Source organism: Neopsephotus bourkii, unplaced genomic scaffold, assembly GCF_033783945.1.
Source record: "Neopsephotus bourkii isolate Nb327-2 ecotype Australia unplaced genomic scaffold, CSIRO-AGI_Nbou_v1 NB_1183, whole genome shotgun sequence".
Taxonomy (NCBI): Eukaryota; Metazoa; Chordata; class Aves; order Psittaciformes; family Psittacidae; genus Neopsephotus; species Neopsephotus bourkii.
The window spans coordinates 3,223,302-3,244,411 of NW_026901668.1; the positions used below are offsets into that span (position 1 = coordinate 3,223,302).

The window sequence follows — 21,110 nt, forward strand, 5'->3', positions numbered from 1 at the left end:
GACCACCACTCCCCCTTCACAGACCCTAAGTGTGATCCAAATGTTCCAGCTGAATAGGATCTATTAACCAAGTATCAATGATTGATTTTGTTTGGAATGAAACACACAATTCCTGAAGAAAATAATTACATCAAGTAGTACAGGGGAAAAGGGAATCTCTGTCTGCCTTGTTATGAAAGACTTATGGCAATCAATGGCTAGGAAGTATATTGATATGGACCCTGAAAAAGATGATGCAGCACAATTATTGAACAATCAAGTCCAGATATTAAACACAAGCTGCAAAAAATGGAATAGGGAAAGACAACTGTTGGCTGTAACTATCACATAGGAAATCGGGGGTGGGGGGGTGGGGGGGGCCGACGGCCGAGGAGAGAAGGGTCGGGAATAAGGATTACATGGAAATACTTGTGAACAGACTCCATGGGTTCACTGTGACAAGGATCAGGGTGCAATTTGTAACCAGAGGGGGGCACTAGAAGAGAGAGAATGCCCTGAGTCAAAATAAATACCAAAGATTCAGTGGAATGACAGGACAGGCAGTGAAAATTATTAGTTTAGAATAAGACTGCGGAGGACTTGGGGAATATTTGAAATCCTAGGTTCAGAAATAATAAGGTAAAATTTCCAGTAGACACGGGAGCTACCTATTCTGTTACAAATACTTGTAAAGGCCAATTAAGCAAGCAAACGGCTTCAGTCATTGGTGCTCCAAGCAGAAAGAAAACTGGCCTTTCCTTCAGCCTTCAAAATTGACAAATGGATGTTGACCCACCTGAGTGCCTCATCTAAGCTGTTATTAGGTAGGGTACACTGAGTAAATCACATGCATAAATTACGTTTAAAGAAGTAAAAGTCCAGATACACATTACTGATAAAAAGGCTGTGGAGGCCCAAGTTTTTATGTTACAGAAACCAGCCACCAAGCTGGATACACCAGAGGAAGTGGAGAATGCAGTAACTCTGCTGCGGTGGGTTGCTGGAGTACCAGGATGATCAGACTATCTGCCTGAAACCAAACGTCAGACCAGTAAGACAAAAGCAATATCCTATAAAACTGGAAGCAAGAAAAGGACTAGAGCCTCTAATAGAAAATTTTATTGAATACTTTGGGACAAAAATGGACTGTATTTGTACCTCACATGGTTAACAACCAGCCTGGCATAGAAAAGCAGTCATTGGCTTTCCCCAGGCAAACTGTTAAGAATATCAGGCTGTGCATTTGGACCAAGAGGACATAGAATTGAAAGTAGCTAACCTTCTGAACCCAACAGTGTATCTGACAACCAATCCAGAAGCAGGAGAGCTGACTCACAACTGTTTACAGACTATTGAGCAGGTGTATTTCAGTCAGACCAAACTACAAGCTACACCCCTAAAGGATGTGGACTGCAAGTTGTTTGTGGATGGTAGCAGCTTTGTGAAGAATGGCAGCTGGAAAGCAGGATACATTGTGGTAACCCAACATTAGGTAACAGAGGGTAAAGCCCTGGCCCCCATCACATGAGCGCAGAAAGCAGAGCTGATTTTGCTACTGAGAGCTCTGGAATTGTCAGAAGGTAAAATCATTAACATGCGGAAGGATTCAAAGTCTGCTTTCAGAATTGTTCATGACCATGGGGCTATATGGAAGGGGGCTATTAACTTCTCAGGGTCCCCTGTAAAATATGGGCAAATAATACAGGAACTGCTAAAAGGAGTCCAGCTACCCTGAAAGGCAGCGATAATGCACTGCAAGGCACATCAATCCAGTAATACACCAGTGAATACTGGTAATCGCCTTGATGACAAAGCAGGCAAAGAAGCTGTGGGTGGGGACCTTCTATTAATGTTGCCTATTAAGTATCAGTGCGTGGATAATGAAGTTCCAAGTTATCAAACAAAGGATGAGAAATTGGCAAGTCTATTAGGAGCCAAGAAAAATGGTGAAGGATGGTGAGTTACACCAAACAGGCAAGAAATAATTCCCCAGCCAAGGATTCTGTTAGCAATCCTTAACACTCAGTTTCACAACAAACAGTAACAAAAATATCTGAGCTATGCAGTTTACAGTGGTTTTACCTATGTATCCTACCTTATTCTTTCTGTAATCCACTTTTAGTGTTTACAAAACAGGTAGGTACAAAACAAACCCCTGTACTCCTGACTGCAGTATATCCAACCATCTGCTGGAACCCACCAAACATTTAAGCATACAGCATCACAAAACATGACAGAAAAAACAGGGGTAAGAATTGCATTCCTTTCTACATAGTATAATTTCTTTTCATGGAACAGCTTCCTACACGGAGTTTCTGAGAGAAACCTTCTGGGGGAGCACTTCCACACCCTCAAAATAGTAGTGCTTCTTTTTTATGTGAAAAGCAAGAAAGGGAACAGTGACCATTTATTATGCTCCACTGTTGTGTAATTAAATGCTTATTTTGCTGTTCCTATGCAAGTGCCCTCATATTTTCCAACTCATACATATTTCCCTCCAGCACAACTACTTTACATGAGATGCGTTTGCTCTACCACTTTTAACCTAACTGACTGCATCATGTAATCAACAACTGCTTGATGAATTCTGGGACTCTAAAGGTCACCACTTTATTTACCTTTCAGCCCTGGAAAGGAGACAAGAGTACAGAAGTAGAAGGAAGAATGACTGAAGCCAAGTTAAATTCCATTTCCAGTGAATTTATTCAGTTATAAAGAAACTGCCAGTTCCACCATATTTACAAAGGTTTTCAAGAGGTTTTAGAGCTTCTACTCCTACTGATCAACAAGTTAAAAACATATAAACAAACCAAATCAACCACATCCATGATGTCAACTGTAGAAACACCAGTTACCTTAAAGGACCTTGAGGAATACTCAGACACGATCTCTAGAGCTACCACCAAGATTCTCATTTCTTTCTGTAGTCAGCTATGCCTGAAAACCAGGCATCATTATGCCACTGTTGACAGAAACTGGTTTCTGTTCTTCAGTACACACATTTTATGAATGAGGAATTTAACTACATACAACTCATAAGCAAGCATTGCAAGGTATTAAAATAATCTTGAAGAGCACAATGAAATCTCCAGCTGATTCCATTTGATACTTCTGCAAGGTGGTATTGCTGCCAGATGTGCATGTAAAATTTTGTCAAGACTTTGACTTGATTTACTTTGGTTGTGACTCTAAACTGCCCAGGGCACTGTCACTATTTAGATCTCAAGCAGCACTGTAGAAACAGTGCCACCTGAAAACATCACCCTGCTTTTCTTTCTTGCTGTCCACAAATGTATGGATGAATGAATGAATGAATGTAGGGAGCATTACTATTTCTTCTTGCAGCCAAAATGGATGAAGCTGACTGAAAACAGCCTTTCATTCATCCACTTTTCCATTCTCCACTCCATCCCCAGAAGAGATCATGAATTCTCCAAGACGAGAGGACAGAGTACATTTTCCTGTTCAGCAGGGTTCATTCTCAAGTATATTCCAACTGCATCTCAAATCCTGTACAAGTTCTACATTACAATACCACAATGCCTAAGAGATATGGACAAGGCCTGTAAGCTCACACATCTGGATGCATGCAGTTCCCACCGGTAACAGTTGGCTCTGCTTGCCTTGTTAACAAGTCTACAGTGATTTCCACTTGATGCTGAGCTTCACACATTACTCAGTGTTGGGGAAACAATCTAATCACTTGAGTGTCAGTGGCCTTCCTCAAGGCATTGACAGGTGAACATTTGCTGATCAACAATCCAGCTCCATAACACTGACTTGAAAAGTATCAACTAAGATTAGCAATTATTCCTTTCTGGGATTTTAGTTTTCTGTGCATGGAGTAAGTCAGTATCAAGTAGAGTATCAGGGCAGCTACTAATAGAAGTTAAGAGAAAAACAACACTGAAATATCCTTTCTTGTAAAAAGCAAGGGGAAACCTAACAGCTTTATGTTTAAAAAAAATCCAAAACATGTAACTTCACTCCTACCACAAGGGCTACAAAAAACAAAGGCAAAGAGAAGCCGAAGCACCATTCATGCAAGATAAACTACCATCTAGCAAGAAATACTTTACGGAGTATGTGATATGCCAATGCAAGGCAGCATCAGACCTGGAAAGTCTACTTCCATATAGAAGGGGGACTTGCCAGGCCTATCACACTCACACTGCGCTCCTCAAAGGAAAAAAAACACAGAACCTCCTCTCACACTTATGAAGTGAGCTACAGAGCTGCTCATTACAAAGAAGCAGCTACTCCAGGATTTTAAAAGCTTACGCTGTCATCATACCAAGGGAGTTCTCATCAATTTGTCTTGAGATGTAGATAGGCCATGCTGAGAACACATTCAGCTCAAACAGTACACACACAAGTTCCACCCATGTTGATAACTGAGGTCAGAATGAGGTCAGGTTCAGGTGTTGAGACACTGGGTCAGATCTGAATTTAAGTAACAGTTTCATATTTGTAAGGTTGGGGTAAGTCTTCAAAAGTGGTATTATCCTGATCCTTGTGTACATAAAAAGAACAAACTGCCAAACATGCTACACCACACCCAACCAGTGAGAACTGTTTGAATTTAGTGACAAACATAACAGCAAGGCAGGAATTAAGCCATGGTTTTGAGGAGAGTCTTACAGATGAACACGTTCAGGCATGGCAGAATACCCTTTCCTACCAGCATGATGGCTGGATGTGCTGCACCCACTAACATTTCGTATATGCCTTATGCATCTTTTCCACCATCCAGAGAAATTCATACAGAGAATGCCACATAATATTCCCGTGGAACATTTATCAAGAGACCCTTACAACTCAGGAAAGCTTAAAGGGGGATTTTCCTATATTCAGTTTTAGTGAGGTAAACAGGAATTATTTTAACAACCTGACTAAGAGATGATCAAACTTCTAGTACATGTCACTTGAGTGTTTCAAAGCTATTCAGGTCACTCACTAAGTGATCATTTAAACAGTAAGCAGGAAACCTTTGTGCTTAGTTTGTGGACTAAAGTCCGAGTTAAATCCTATTATTTCAAGCAATAAAATGCAGTCATGCTAGGCTTTGCAAAGATGGTGGAGGAAAAGGGATTCCTTCTAGGTTCCTTAAAAACTGGACTGTAAGTGTAAAAACACAGCTATGATTAACTGTAACAGTCAGAAAATCTCTACAAAATTTTCTGGACATGAACTGACCTTGGAAGACTCAAAATAACAAAGGCAAAGAGTTATACAGCTGAAAGTGTTCTGAAAGACCAAAGGAATTCCATCCAGAACAAGTTGTCATGGCCAGTGACACAGAAGAATCATACTGGATAACTCAACTTAGAGCCATTTTATCACACTGTAAAAGTTTTAGTGCACAGAATAACCTGGAGTTATTTAGTCCAGTAAACTGGTGCTTTTCCCCTTAGATTAGGATTGATGACCAGTAGACACCAGCAATATCTCTTCATTTCTGTACTGGGCCACCCTCAATCCTAGATGTGGGGCAGACTGCTCTGCAAGTTTCTATTACCTGAATGATCTCTTGATTTCTTTTTTCTCCCATGTCCATAACCTCATGCTGAGATCTAAATTCCAGTTTTTGAGAGGCAGAGGGTAAATCTACCAACCTGAGACTCAACAACTCTCCCTTCCAATTATTTGTGCTTAAAATTGAGACTTCTACACAGTGCAACCTAGCAGTCATACATAAATGTTGGAAACAGCTGTGTCAGTGACATTTTACTTCTCAACAGCTTTTACTTTCCCTTGATCTTCCACTTTTTTGATGGCAGCTTGGATAGCTTCTTGATCACCCAGAAACTGGTGAGGGCCCAGAGGGCGCAGATTCTCATCAAGTTCAAGAAGTATGGGCACACCAGTGGGAAGAGTAACATTGATGATGTCCTCATCAGAGATGCCTGTCAAACAAAAACAAACAAAAGCACAGTTACACAAAGTGAGCAGCTTTCTAATTGTCTACCTAGCTCAGCCTTGTATCTGAGATTATCTAGTCTTAAAACAAAGATACATTCCAGCCTCCATCAACACCAACACTCAATGACCAATTTCTTAGCTAGACTGAGAAGTCCTTGGTCAGGGTAAGTGCTACTTAGCAACAAATAAAACATCAGTGTGTTATTAGCTAAGTAGCCAGTATAAACAGCCTCTTTAAAAAGGCAGGATACCATGGTTAATTTTTCCTCTTAAATCTTCTATGCAAAGCCGTCTTCAAAATCAGTATTTAATTCTTCTAGTGTAAAGATCCCTGTTTGCCCACATCTGGTTTCTCATAAGCAAGTTTACAGCATCTTGCATACAGTACTACTCTCAGAATTAATAGGCTATTCATTTCCTCTTTCAAATGAGGGAGAAGGAAACAAAGAAAGGGCAAAAAAATACACAACCTGAAACCTTTTCCACTTCACTGAAATAATGTGTACCTGGGTGAGAAAAATTATTCTACCCAGCTCTGTTTAATTAGTCTGGGGCTTTAATATCAATGCATTGCTGGCCAAACATCTCTAACTCATCCAAGTGAATGTTGAGACCAGCTTCCTAGTAAAGCTCCTGCACAAGGTCTACACAGTTGCATTAAGAAGCAGTGGCTGCAAAGACAGTATTCTGCTAAAACTTTAGGCAAAAGAAAGCTAATGTCATCAGAAAAGGCAATACTCCCTACCACCACCACCTTTTAAAAGCACTGAGCTCACAGCAGCAGCCTGCTGTTGTAAAGCAAGACAGCTTCAAGTAATTCATGCTTAGAAAATGCACACACTCAAGCTTCTAAAATGATGACACCATATAAACGAGACCAAGGTGTATGAAGAAAACATCCTCTTGAGCAGCTGACAAAACAGATGGTTCTCAGAACATATGGGTGCAAATTTGCCAGCAATTTACACATTAAGTAGAAAAGCAGAGCAATCATACAGGAAAACCCAGAGTCAAGCCACTTAGCAACAGTTGGATGACAAAAGGTCAGAAAAAAACCAGAACTGATCATGAAGCAAGAATCAGTTTATGCTCCTGCACAGAGAATACTTAAGCACGCAACTTCTGCAGTGACCTATTCCTGTTTTGATTAGCCTTGCTTCAGGCTGTAGATGAGCCCCAAGATTCAGAAAGGCAGAGAGCAAGAGAAACAGACAAACTCTTCCAAGAAGCTTACACCTTGTTATACTGAGGTACCAGCCCATTAAAAGTCACACTGTCCCAGTTCAAGCAATCCCTGCAATACAGGTGTAAATAATTTACCCTTGCAGGCAGCAGAATGAGACCTACAGAAAAGAACTCAAGGAGCTTCTAAAAATTTGTATCCACACAGAAATTAATGGGAAAATCCTAAGTCCCTTTACCAGGCACAAGCACTCTTCTCAAGGACTTTGGTTTTTTGGTTTGCAAAACAAGCAGCCAAGCTGCCTGAGCTTATTTCAAGGATTCTTAATCATACTAGATTTTAGCAACATACATACATCACCATGTAGCCACAGAGAATCTCACCCCCAGAAGTGCTCTGCTCACTTCAAATTCAGTCTCCCAGACTAAACCATTCAGATGTACATAGCAGATGAAGTCATGCAGGAGAATTTAGGCAAACCACATACTGTGGTCAGAAGCCAGGATATTTAAAGGTTTCCTCTAAAGACATATTAAACAAAACTAGCTGTAGCTACATGGATTTAGAAATGTAGTTTACTGTTTCTACAGAACACAAAGTGACCACACCAATGTCAACTAGCATTAATTTACAAAGCAGAGCAGTGCAGTCTAGGATAAACAAGCCGCAGCAAGCACGTTGCCTTTCTCCTCAGGATTCTTCCTCATACAGGAACATTGTCTCATAGCCAGCAGGCTAGAAATGCAAGTCAGATGAAAATTCTAAAGACATTCTGAAGTATCCTGTTGCTTTATTTCAGCACTGTTACTGTATTTGTATAGTATTTCTGGTCTTCAGGAAACAAGGAGCTTATCAGGCTTGTCACACAAGCTCTTCAAGTTGCAGGCAAAACACACAGAACTTTGCAGGCCAGGAGGACAGTAAAGAGATCCCATCTTACACCTCAGCCATCACAAACATGAACTAACTACTATCTAGTTACTTCATGTACTGTAACTATAGCCAAGTGACCTTTTCTTGCTCATCTGAGCTGGTTTGGGTCATAACCCCACCCTATTTCAGAGGGAAGGGTGAAATCAGGGCAAGGCCTCAACTGCTGACTATAAGGTACAATGGGAAATAAGACTATTGAAAAAGGAACATAGAGCCTGGGTCGCAGCATTGATGAAGGATACTGTGTTACTGGAAACAGTTTAAAACCTGCTTACAGCCATGAGATCCCACAGACATCACTGAAGGACTCGGGATGCCTTCTTCAGAACTGATAAAATGCTGATCGGGCAAACTCCATTCCTGAAGTGGAAATCTCACACATTCTCTCATAAGCACTTACTAAACATCATTCCTGAATAGCAGCAAGCAGTTTGGTACATGAACACTAAGAATTTGTTAGAGCACTTATTAAAAGATCTTTTAACATCACATTCAGAATTCTTTCCAAGCTCACTTATGCTCCATCTAACTGAACTGGGTTATCAGACACCCAGACAAGTAACATTTCTGTGCAAGCTTAAGATTTCACCTTTACCTGGTAGCCCATGAAGTGCTTTGAAAAGTGCTTTGCAGCCTGTAAAGTCCTACAAAGGCAAAACCCATCAGGCTTGATTTTGATCACTACAGCCTGCTTCTATAAGGGTTGGCTCAGCTTCTTCTGCCCTCCCACCTGTTCTTACGAAGTTCCTTCCTTCTATTCATATGGCTAAAACACAAAAACAACAACAGCTCTTGAGAAGAGTTGCACACCTCCTCCCCTGCATGTCAACTACACTTGAGGCCAGATGATTCACCCAGCAAAACAAGATCATATGTATAAATTCAGCCACAACAGGCTTGTTCTAGAACTGGTACTTTGTAATTGAGATCCCAATAGGGTCATCACATGCTTCACACAACCTTAATGAAAATACCAAAGCTTCAGCCTAATAATTTAAATATTCAGGGCTAGATTCTGCTCTCTTGGCAGAGGACCTAGTAGGCTACAAGAGGGAGGGCACCTGGCATTCAACCAAGGTCAATTCACCACAGTGAGGCACCAGAAAGCACTGTAAGGGGAATTATCCCTGGCTGGACACAAGGTGGCTACCAAGCTGCTCCATCATTCCTCTCCTCAGTAGGACAGGTAGGGAGAAAGTAAGATGTAAATAACTCGTTGGTCAAGATAAGGGCAGTTTACAATAAATCACAAGCAAAAGCTAGACACAGAAGCAAAGGTAAACAAAGGATTTACTCTCTACTTCCCATCAGCAGGCAATGTGAAGCCACTTCCAAGAAGCAGGGCTTCAGTATGCATAGTGGTTGTTGCTCCAGAAGATAAATACCATATGGGACACTGCTAAGAGTCTCGATCTGAAGTATCTGTTTGATACTTCAGGTAAAGGAGAAAACAATCCCTCCTTCAAAGAACTGAGAAAAATCACCTGTAAATAGATCCGGTGCATCTAGGAGGTGACCAAGATCAGTTATGGGTCATGGTCCACACTAATAGGTGTCACAGTTGCTAAGATATGACGAGATACTTCCATTGCAAACACAAGACTGCTGCCTGAAGACAAAGTTACTTTTAGAGAGCCTTTCCAAGCCTAACAATATATAATGAAAAGTGTCCTCTCACTCTGACAATTTTCAGTTGTGCCAGTGATTCCTGGCATCACCACATACATCAGCTGAAGATAATGCAGAGTAAGTGTTCTGAAAGGACTGGGTAAGCTCAGTTAAAGACTCACTTTGATGTCAACATTGTTTCTTCACCAGGACTGTACGAAGCAGCCCTGCTTGGCCTTGGTGGCATTTATCAAATGCATAGGGGTTACCTAGAAGGAACACAGCCCAGCATCCCCACCAGACACCAACAGCTCACAGCATTGACATCTTCAGCAGCATGATCTAGGAGAAATCTCACTCAGCCCACCAGGAGAGAAGAACAAGCTCTCAGAGAAGCTGCTGTTTCCGATCTTCAAGTGCATACAAAAATATGGTCCAGTTTGCATTAAGTACTGTTTTCAGAAAGACTATGGAGGTTTCACTTAAGTCCTCACATGCAAACATGACAAATAGTACAGACATTTCATATACCATATTTCAGTATATTTCATATAATGAGGTCCTCTCTGGGCACCTAGAAAATAGGAGCAAAATCCAAGCCCACAATCAAAGCCATGTTAGCCAAATATTGTTAGTTTGACGATTTTCGTGTGCAAGTTAGAAAGCAGATCTACATTTCAAGCCCTTTACCAGTTACTTAACAATGAAAACATTCAGGTTCAGAGAACTGCAGGCCTGTTTAAAAAAAATACACCCAAAAAACGTTACTTCAAGAATACTCCAAAGTCTTTCAGAAAAGACATTACATTTCACACTGAACAATTAGAATTGTTTCATCAGATCACACTGATTAAAAACATTTATATTTACTGCCATTTAAAGTTTCTGAGATACATCTTCTGAGACTGAGTTATCTCGATGACTGTGATGACCATTCAAGCAATCATGTATAACTGCTGCTTGAGGCATTTGAAGCCCCATTTTCTGAAAGCCAGAAAACATGGCTCCAGCTAAGACAGAAGTGCCTAGAAACTTCCACTCAACTGCAAGACACACCAAGCTTTACAAAGTCCAGGAAAACAAAGCCCACCTCACAGTGGGTGCTATAAATACAGTAGCTGACAAACTAAGCACTGTTGATTCGGGTCCAATTCCAGCAGGGCCCCAGAGCAGCCCACAACCTTTCAGAAGAGAAAGGGACAGTCAGCAACACAAACAAGAATTACTCCTGGGGCAATTACAGCTGGGGTAGCTGATGGACAATCCTCAGCCAAAAGAACTGGATCCTCTGGCACAATTCCTCACGTTTCCCTATGTAAGCACATGCTGGGAGGGACAAGGTATGGCGTAGGACAGACAAGAGACACAGCTCTATTCTGCTTTGGTTGAGTGTGGGCATACCTTGAGGAGTTATAGCTGATTGTTCCAAAGAAAAGCTTTGCAGCTGCTTTAACTTACACTGCTCCCTGATCTCAATGCAGCAAGGAATCCAGCCGTGCTAACTTTAAAGTAACCTTTACCGGTCACTGACGCTGTTGGCTCTGGCCTTGGTGCGTGCCTGTACAGAAGGTAGCCCACAGTTTCTGCATTCCACCCCCAAAGGACTTGGCCAGCATGGCTTCACGGAAATGGTTCAGTTCTTGGGGGAGAGGGAGTGTGGGGTGTGTGTGGAGAATTACCATGGTTGCAGATCCCCCTGCCCCTTTTTCCTTTGTAATTCTTAATCATTTCACATAGTGTAAATAAACCACCCTGACCACATCAGTGGAACTGACTGAACCAGCCTTCCTCCTTCATCAAAGCAGTACCCCAGAATTCACAGACTATTCCAGAAGCCACCTGTGCATGGTTTTTCCATAGGCTTCTGACCCCTGCTAAAGCATCAGATACCCTGACTGTTACAGTGTGCCTGGTTGCAAAATGTGTTCAGCATTCAGAGCTGTAGAGCACACACCAGAGGGTTTTATACTAAAAACTTGAGTGAACACAATACAGTGCATGCATATTTGCAACTACAACTCTAACAAGCTGCATTCATACATATATAATCACCAAATAGTACTCTACCCACAGACAAAGAAATTAATATAGTCCATCTTCCAGTTAAGGATGACCTAAACTAGAAGCCATGTCAGAGAAGAGGTGGGGGAAGAATCCAGCAATGACTTAAAGGTAAACCACATCCTTTTCAAGTCCCAATTAAGTAACCTCATGGTAAGCTACCAAATTAGCTGTTTATTGGTATACATTATCTATATTGGGAAATAATACAGTGTTTGCATAAGCTTTAGCAAGTACCTGCTCTCTGCAGCACTCCCCGTCACAGAAGCTTTTTAAAGTAAAGAATTATCAGGAATGAAACTTCAAAAGTGACCCATCACAGTAACAGTCAAGAATGTCTTCCACAACATAACACAAGCATTTTTCTGATGCTTTATAGCAATGGTTGTTTAATGAACAGATTACAACCTCAGCCCTTGCGACAAAGCAGCCAAATAAATCCAAAAATAGTTAGAGCTTGAGGAGTTTTGTCTATCTAGACCAACAACAAAGTTGGTTTTAACACAGTAAGTTAAAATAAGCAGGGAGAAACATCTAGCTTGATGCTAAGTGAAAGCTTCTAGCTCTATCCTTAACTACACTAACCTAACCAATTCTCTCCCTCTTCCACATACCCCAGTTTGATTCCTGTTCCAATAAGCCATCTTTTTTATTTTCTCCTTGGAGACCACAGACATTGTGTTACATCATCCAGAGTAGTAATACACACTACAGAACAATATGTAAAGCTCTAAGCAGCTAAGGAGAAGAGCGAAAGGCTGAAATGAAGACCCTTACCTTGCACATGCTTCAGCAATGCCCTGCTGCTGTTACCATGAGCAGAGATAAGGATCATCTTGCCACTTTTCAGTTCTGGCACTATCTTTTCATTCCAATAGGGAAGGAGTCTATCAAGCACATCTTTTAGGCTTTCAGCCCTCGGGAGATTATCCTGAGAGACATCACTGCACTTATACCGGCGATCATTGTATATCTCTTCATAGAAAGGATGAGATTCGGTTATGGGAGGTGGAGTAACATCATAGCTTCTCCTCCATATTTTCACTTGCTCTTCCCCATGATTCAGAGCCATTTCTGCTCTGTTGAGACCAATCAGAGCACCATAGTGACGTTCATTCAGGCGCCAAGAACTCTGCATGGGGACCCACTCTTGACCCATTTCTTCTAGGATAAGCCATGCAGTCTGGATGGAGCGGCTGAGTACAGAGGTGAAGACGAGGTCGAATTCAAAGCCCAGTGCTTTAAGGTGTTTGCCACAGTTCTGAGCTTCCTTTATCCCATCACTGCTCAGCCTCTGGTCCACCCAGCTGCAGAAGCGATTCTCCTTGTTCCAGGCTCCTTCCCCATGTCTTAAGAGAACAAGCCTGTACTTAGCCATTTTGGTTGCAGCTTAGCACCGATGACAACTGGTCTGGCATCTAATAATGACCCATCTGGACAGAGACATGAGACAGATTCATCAAACATCCCACAGATCATGTATTGCAAGTAGTAATATAGCAGTAAAGAACAGTCAACTATCAATCAGAACAACTCAAGAAACAAGCGTCTGTTGAGTATGCTTTTACCTTTGAGGTCTCTTGGCTTTGAATTCCTTTCCAGCTTCATGTGGGAGGAAAATAACCACCCTCTACCCAGCTTGTTGCAACTACTCCACTTAACCAATTGATTAGTTGCAGATTTGTACAACCTGTTCAACCTACAGATTTCCTTCCTATGCTTAAACAGAGCCCCAGTGAATATCAGAGGCTACCTACCAGAGAAGCAGATCTCACTCTCACTGGTGAGCTTAGAAGTGAGACAGGGAGTCCAAGCTTCCCAGGCTCACACTGGCTCCGAGAGAATGTGTCTTTGCTGTCCTCATTAAATAACAGCTAGATATTCATAAGGTCAAACAGCATCTTTCTCTGCTCCTGTTGACTAAGCAACACCATCTGTGGATTGACTTCAATGGAAGATGGATTTTGACCACTCACACAAGCTTTTACAACATGGTGAAACGTGTGATGCCTGAAAGGTCCATCTGACATAGCACTGCAACTCTAAAAGCTCCATCTGATCATTCTGATCTGTCACAGACAAAACAGTAATGGAGGGGGGAGAATATAGAAATACAACTCTGCACTGGGAAGAGTGCTGTATACTAAATGATTATAGAATCACAGAATCATAGAATGGTTAGGGTTGGAAAGGACATTAAGATCATCAAGTTCCAGCCCCCCTGCCATGGGCAGGGACACCTCACTCTAAACCATCTCACCCAAGGCCTCATCCAACCTGGCCTTGAACACTGCCAGGGATGGAGCATTCACAACCTCCCCGGGCAACCTATTCCAGTGCCTCACCACCCTAACAGGAAAGAATTTCCTCCTTATATCCAATCTGAACTTCCCCTGTTTAAGTTTTAACCCATTACCCCTTGTCCTATCACTACAGTCCCTAATGAAGAGTCCCTCCCCAGCATCTGCCCCCTTCAGATACTGGAAGGCTGCTATGAGGTCTCCACGCAGCCTTCTCTTCTCCAGGCTGAACAGTCCCAACTTTCTCAGCCTATCTTCATATGGGAGGTGCTCGTACTTCCAAAACTGTGGACAGGGGGAGTCCAAGGTCTGATTTCTGCATACCCAACTACAGACTACATTACATAAGAAACATGCTTATGGGAGCTCCCACGATCTCAAATCAGTCAGAGCTGCTTAAATCACACTCCAAGTGTCTCAAACTCAAGTGCACTGTGATCATGAATTAGGTGAGTAGAATGGATTCAGCCCATGCATGCTGGGTTTTAGGAACTCAACACAGTATCAGCCTTAATCTTTACCAGACTTTCAAAAAGTAAAAAAGGTTGAATTCCTTAACAGCCTCAGTAATTTGATCTTGACTGTAAAGGCAGCTTAGTTCTCCTTTACTCCCACAGAAGACACTCTCATCACACAAAGGCGCGATGCAACACCTCCCCAGCTCTAACTTCTGTCTACTGCTACTGCTCAGGATTACAAAGCCTTTGAGGACTGAGATTTTCACAGAAATATCCAGAGGTATTGTCTGACACACAACAAACAGTTGGCAAATACAAAAGAAAGTCTTCTGTGATTTCATGCCAATGAGGTCTGGATTACGTGCATTACAAGGAGCATCTCAGACAAAATACCTTGCATGTTGTACTCACAATAATCAGTTGCACAGTAAGCAAAGAATTACCTATTATTAGGATTCAGGTGTCATATCACATCCGATACAATTCTAAACTACATCCCTTAAGATCCCAGATTTATAACAAAAATTAGTATCAGATGGCATTGCCATCTAAAGCCAAAGTGATCTTTCCCCAACATCCCATAGACAGGATTAAAGACTGCAGTGTGTTCACAGCATGAACTACTACACCAAACACAACCCCATAAAAAGCTCCATCTCTGCAAACACCTCACTGTTCAGACTGATTGTATTATCCACAGGAACAATGGATAAAAGTGGATTGCATAATTTACAAATCTAAATTAAGACTGAATACAAAAAATAAGACCATAGAGTAGAAGAGGGAAAAAAAATACCAAAATACATAAAACATACAAAGACCAAAGATCATCTGGAGACCATAAACTTCAGTTTCCAGTTCAGTTATATAAACTATTAGGCAGCACCACCATTCCCCTTATACTGGGCACTGGTGAGGCCACACCTCAAACACTGTGCTCAGTTCGGGGCCCCTCACTACAAGAAAAACATCGAGGTGCTGGAGCAGGTCTAGAGAAGAGCAACAAAGCTGGTGAAAAGCCTGGAGCACAAGTGTGATGAGGAGCAGCTGAGGGAACTGGGGTGTTTAGTCTGGAGAAGAGAAAGCTCAGGGGCAAACCTTATCACTCTCTACAGCTACCTGAAAGGAGGATGGAGCCAGGAGGTGGCTGATCTCTTCTCCCAAGTAACAAGCAATAGGACAAGAGGTAACAGCCTCAAGCTGCACAGAAGGAGGTTTAGACTGGATATCAGGAAAAAATTTTTCAACTAGGGGGTGATCAGAACAGGCTGCCCAGGGAGGTGGTGGAACCACCGTTCCTGGAGGTGTCCAAAAACTGTAGATGAGGCCCTCAATTACATGGTTTAGTGGTGGACTTGGCAGTCCTGGGGTAACAGTTGGACTTGATGAGCTTAAAGGTCTTTTCCAACCTAGCTGAATCTGTGATTCTCAAACAAGTTTAGAAAGGACTGGCAGTCACAGGGCTGTTTAAATATCAGTCCACTTATGGAAGTATTTAAGCTAGAAAGCCTTAGAAAACACATGGAAATAATCCTACTCACCTTTCTTATGGCAAAGGAACAACCTACACAAATCCCAGTACAGACTCAAGAGCTCCTTTATACAGAAGCCAACACTCTTGGCTAAGTTACCTGCAGGAAAAGAATAAACACTAAGTGCTCACACAGAAAAAGACCACAAGTACAAATGGTTATGCCAACCACCATTTGGCTCTCAGAGCTCTAAGAAAATAGAGCACACATCCCTTATATGAGCTGGGAAAGCTACCAACTTCCTTCTCCCCAAAAGATGCGAATGCACAGCTCCTGCATTTCCAACAAGGGAAACTGCTTGTCTCCCAGATGCCCCAGGATATCATTTACTCCCCAAGAGTTGTTTAGACTGCAATTACCATAGCTCTAGCACACAGAAACATACCAAAGCCTCTGGGACACCATGGAGGATACAGACAGCAGACCTGGACTCACCATAAAACAGAAGTAGAGAGCCCTGGCTCAGCGCAGAACAAGGTGCTCAGGATAACACCTTAACACCGGCAGAGCTTGCAGCAAAGCACAGCTTTAAGGTCTAAGTGCCGAGGCAATCATTCCCAAGACTCCTTTTCCAACCAGCTCACCTGTCCCTGTGCAGTGCACCTGCGTCCAGCCTTCCCTAGAACGGGAGAGGCTGACCAGAAGCAGAACAACTCCCGTATACACACAAGACTGCCCAGGAGCGGGACAGCCCATCACGCACAGAGACACGGAGTGCCTCACAGCTACTGTCCCCTCTTTAGGCGCTATCCGCCCCGAGCCCTAGCACCGCCACTCCCCCTCCCCGCAAGGGACCCCGGCCTGCACCCCTCGCCTCAGGGAGTCTCCCCGGGCCCCTAAAACTCCTCGCAGTAGGGACCGCCGGCACAACCCCCAGGGAACACCGCACCGCCCTCTTCCCCCTCAGGAAGCCCCACCACCACCACTACCATCCACCGCCCTCCCGCCACGCTGGTGTCTCAGCACCAGAGCGCTCACAAACTAACCCCGCGCTGCCTTACCCGGATGGCCGCAACCACCCCGAGGACACAACCAGAACCCCCGCCGCGCCAGGCGAATGGCGGACCCTGCCTCTTATAAGACCTCGGAGTCGCCCAGCCCACGAAGCTGGGGGGCTTTGATTGGCTGGTCCACAAGATGAGCACCGCCCTCAGCCAATGAGACCGAGCCTACGGGCTGTGACGCGAAGCGTGGCGTGGTACCTAGGGGATGTGGTGCTTGGTGTGGGCGCGTCAAGAGCCGTGTGCGGCCCTCCCTCAGCTCCCCGCGGGACTCCGTGCCCAGTGGATCCTGCAGGGATGTTGGTGTCGTGTCCAGCCGCCAAAGTCCCGTCCTGCAAGAGCAGGTCGTTCTTCTGCGAAGGGTCACTGCAGAGATGTTGGTCCCCCCGTGGTTCTGGACATGGCAAGGCAGGCGGCGTTGGCGTGGGCCACGACAACGGAGAAGTTGGGTCACGCCAGCCTGTTCAGAAACACAACCAGAAGCAGCGAAGCCGCTGACTTCTCCCGAAACGACCCTGGTCCAGCTACTGCTGCCTCAGCAGCAGATAGGCTCCTCTTCTCCAGAACCGCGGCTGCCTTGGTGCCCATCCACCCCGGAGCATCTCTGCTGCCTCACCCATGGCCCGGATGGGCATGCAGGCTGCAGTCAGAGGCAGGACAGGATCCCTAGCGCAGCCAGTGGATTCCCTCCTGCTCCCCGGCCCAGAGCCTCCTCCATAGCAAGGAAGGAGCGTAGCACCAATGCCTTGGGCTGCCCTCATTCCCAGGACATGAGGAAACAGGGCCCAGGGGCAGTTAAATAGAGGTTTTCCCAGGCAGGACTCCCTGTTTCTTCTGGTTTAAGGACCTTTTGGTTTGGTGAGCTGCAAGTGTCCAAAATCCCATTACTCGTAATGAAATACACAGAAAAGGAATTAGACGCAAGTCTTCCTAACAGTCATGCTAGCCACCCTCATACCCACAACCTGTAATTCCAATTCAAAGTGATCAAAACCAAGTGGACAGAGCAGCTCTGGCTAGAAATGGAGATAAGCGGTGTGGGAAGCTGTTGTCCTTTACTGCTTGTATTGACATAGGTCTGCTTTTATTTTTTAAAAGAAGCAGAGCACATCTTTTATAATCAGATTCACGTTTTCTTCTCTAAGACTTTACCCTTGAACAGCCACAATGTAAAGGTTAAAGGGCCATAACCTGAATGTATACTGAATGTGCCCTATCACCCTCTCTACAAGGGAGAGGGAGAGGTGATCATCCAGTCTTCATAAATTAAACTGATAGTGCAGGAAAATGGAAGATGGAGGATTCAGGAAAATGTAAGAAAATTTGGGGCAGTGGTGTTCAAATAACGTCTCTAAAGTGCTGTGAGGAGAAAGGGTGTTTTGTTTCGCACTTAGAGGGGTTAGAGCCTAACCTGCCAGTGGGAAAGAAGGACCAGCCAGATGAAGCACTGCTTCACCAGGCTTTCATCACAGCACAGCACCAAGTGTGCGAAGCACAGGCTGTCAGTGAGCAGCTTTGTATATATCTTTGGTTGGTACTGCACTGACCTTGTTCCTTATTTATTTGGGAAGCTCTGGAAAGAATTCTGCATCTCAGGGAGAATATTTTCAAGGTTTTTCCAGATGATAAGAACTATGCCTTGCCTCAATAGAGAAGCACAATAAAATCTGCTGCTTCTGCAAGATATTTCCACTGGATGTGACTTGCACTTACAGTTACACATATCACCCTTTCCACCTCACCCACTAACTAAAGGTAACGTTAACAATTATCTTTAGCCTCTATCAACCTTGTCTAAACCACAAACTATAAAGCCAGTCCAGCCTACATAATCAAAGTAGTGCTCTTAAGTTTACTGTACCGGAAGAGTTTGATTTGCCACAGATCAGCTCAAACTGGTCAAGAGAAATGCTCCCACATCGTGGCGCATGATGACACACCTGCATTCACCCTGCCTCTAGTCAGATCAAATCCGTCTCCTCTTGTACAAATATACTAGTGGTACAGCTCTGAATACGAGTGCATCACAGGCAAACTGGTTGATTGACTGCAAGAAAAAGAACCAAAGATCCTAGAGAGGAAAAAGAAAAATCACTGTTCTTGAGTATCAGTACAATGTATTGGCTGTACTTCAACCAATAAGAATGCAATTAACAGAAGAAAACATTATAAGCCAACATACAGTCATAACTACAAGTGAATAGACAGCAACTTGTGCCACACGCCAGGACCTCCATGGCCATTGAATACATACTTCTTATCTCCATTAGTCTTTGAGCAAGACCATTTCATTAGCAGGCCAAAACCAGCCTAATGACGTTGACTGACATTTCAAACTACACAAGGACAGAACAGTCAAAGCCATGTCCATGTGCGTGACTTCTTGCAGACAGCTATGCTCATTTGGCAGTGATTATCTCCCAGACCAGCTGGGCTGTGTTTTTCAGGGTCTCTGCTCTGGCGCCCTTCCAGGCCGTTGTGGAATGTTTATGGCCAAAACACAAGTTCATGCCACAACTTTCCTCAACACATAAATTTCCTCTAGGGTGCCGGTGTAACTGAACCACAATGAAGAAAGGCCTGGAGCTGAACAAGGCAACAACAAAACAGAACTGGAAAAAAAGAAAGCCAATTAATGATTGACGAAAACTGTGCCAACAAGGAGCTTTCTTCATTGATCATGCCCTTGGTACCTTTTGATAGAACAGTTACTTTGTTCAAAGCTAGATCAAGTATTTACCAAAGACCACCACAGACATACCCACTGTAATTTGCAGAAGACCCTGAGTTCTTTGTTTAGATCTATTTGATATAAAATCTGTCTTCATTAACAATTTAATCTTCCAAAGAAACTTCTGCAATCAAATCCTCACACTCTTTAATAACTCTGAAACTTTCTCTCTATAACTTCCTCCTGGGTGTTTTTGTACCTCATGAATTTATGTCTTCCCTGCTAGACTTTCCCTAGTCCTTCCCACCTCTGCCTGCTGACAGCATGACCATTCTCTCTGCCACCCAAGGAATCCTCACCCATTTCTTTTCTGGATGTGGGCCCATTTGGGCCATTCTGAAAACCTGACAGTATTTCCTCTACAAGTCCTAGATCCTGTCTTTTCTTTACCTGATGTCCATGCTACTTTTGTCCCACGTTCCTCTGCAACTTTCCTGATGATCCACCTTCATTCAAGGCCAAATCCGTATTGGGAAAGGTATGTGAGTACAACAGACTATGCAAAGAGATAAACACATCCTTATGCTCTCACATTGGCTCCATTCATCTCCCTGCCCATCACCCCCCAGTACATGAGTTATCTCTCCTCTTGTAAACAGAACACAAGCTTGATTTCTTACAAGAAAAAAAACAACCTCCAAATCTGCAAGTGGACAGGATCCTGGGAAGCCCACAGTGTGTGTTAACCTTCCTTTACCAGGACAGTGCTACCCAGGAGGGATAAATTCCTTGTAACATCATGGCCAATTTACACACCTATGTCTTCGGTCTCCTTTTGTATTTTTTTTACACCTCTGCTCACTCAGTTTTTCTGGTTTAAAAGGCCACTGTATTCATTGCTTTTTCATTCAGCTTCATTTTTTCCCATCCCAGGAAGACTGCAAGTCTGCAAGATATCAATATCACATTTTTATCCAAGCCTAGTCTCTAAACCCACTTGTTTAGCTGAATCCCAAGCAAACTTCAATGTATTCATGGACTGGAAGTGGTTTTCCTTGCTCCTGAGACCACAGCCACAGCTCACATGAAGTGCTGCACAGTCCTACTGGCCTGAATTCATTCATATTTCTCTATGCACCAGACCTTGGTCTATAATACAAGATAAAGCCTTCCCCGTCACAGGCCAGAGAACACATAGCAGGCAAGGACATGTCAATTCTACTTCTGTTTGTTAGAGCCACTCACTGCATTAAGCAGACAAGTGGTTCTCAGCATTTCCTTGGCTCAGGCATAGCTACGAGTGCGTAATTTTTCATCACACACCTACCCCTATTTGCCAATATATCACAGCACCACGTCTTAAACCAAGCCTATTCTTATCTAGAACCTGAGGGGTGCACCTGACAGAGCAGTGAGGCATACCTTGCATATCTGTTAGTCATCCAATTACAATTTAAGCTCT

The 21,110-nt window shown here is 43.4% G+C and overlaps 1 protein-coding gene across 2 annotated transcripts; it reads right to left on the reverse strand.

Moving 5' to 3' along the window:
• Positions 1-4,597: 4,597 nt before the first annotated feature.
• BPGM (bisphosphoglycerate mutase) lies at positions 4,598-16,990 on the reverse strand. 2 transcript variants are annotated; one of them, XM_061363925.1, is made up of 4 exons: positions 16,913-16,990; positions 15,986-16,075; positions 12,464-13,119; positions 4,598-5,885 (listed from the first exon to the last, which is right to left on the reverse strand). In XM_061363925.1, exons 3-4 carry the CDS (start codon positions 13,062-13,064, stop codon positions 5,707-5,709), a joined length of 780 nt encoding a protein of 259 aa, XP_061219909.1. In that variant the 5' UTR covers positions 13,065-13,119; positions 15,986-16,075; positions 16,913-16,990; the 3' UTR covers positions 4,598-5,706. The 2 variants fall into 2 exon arrangements, with proteins under 2 accessions (XP_061219909.1, XP_061219908.1); XM_061363924.1 differs by lacking the exon at positions 16,913-16,990 and having other exon boundaries at positions 15,986-16,670.
• Between the last annotated feature and the right edge of the window lie 4,120 nt (positions 16,991-21,110).

Coding starts and splice junctions, on each gene's coding strand:
- BPGM (XM_061363925.1), bottom strand. CDS start 13,064: ATGGCTAAGTACAGGCTTGTTCTCTTAAGACATGGGGAAGGAGCCTGG. Junction 5,886..12,463: donor ATTGCTGAAGCATGTGCAAG/GTAAGGGTCTTC, acceptor TTTGTTTGACAG/GCATCTCTGATGAGGACATC.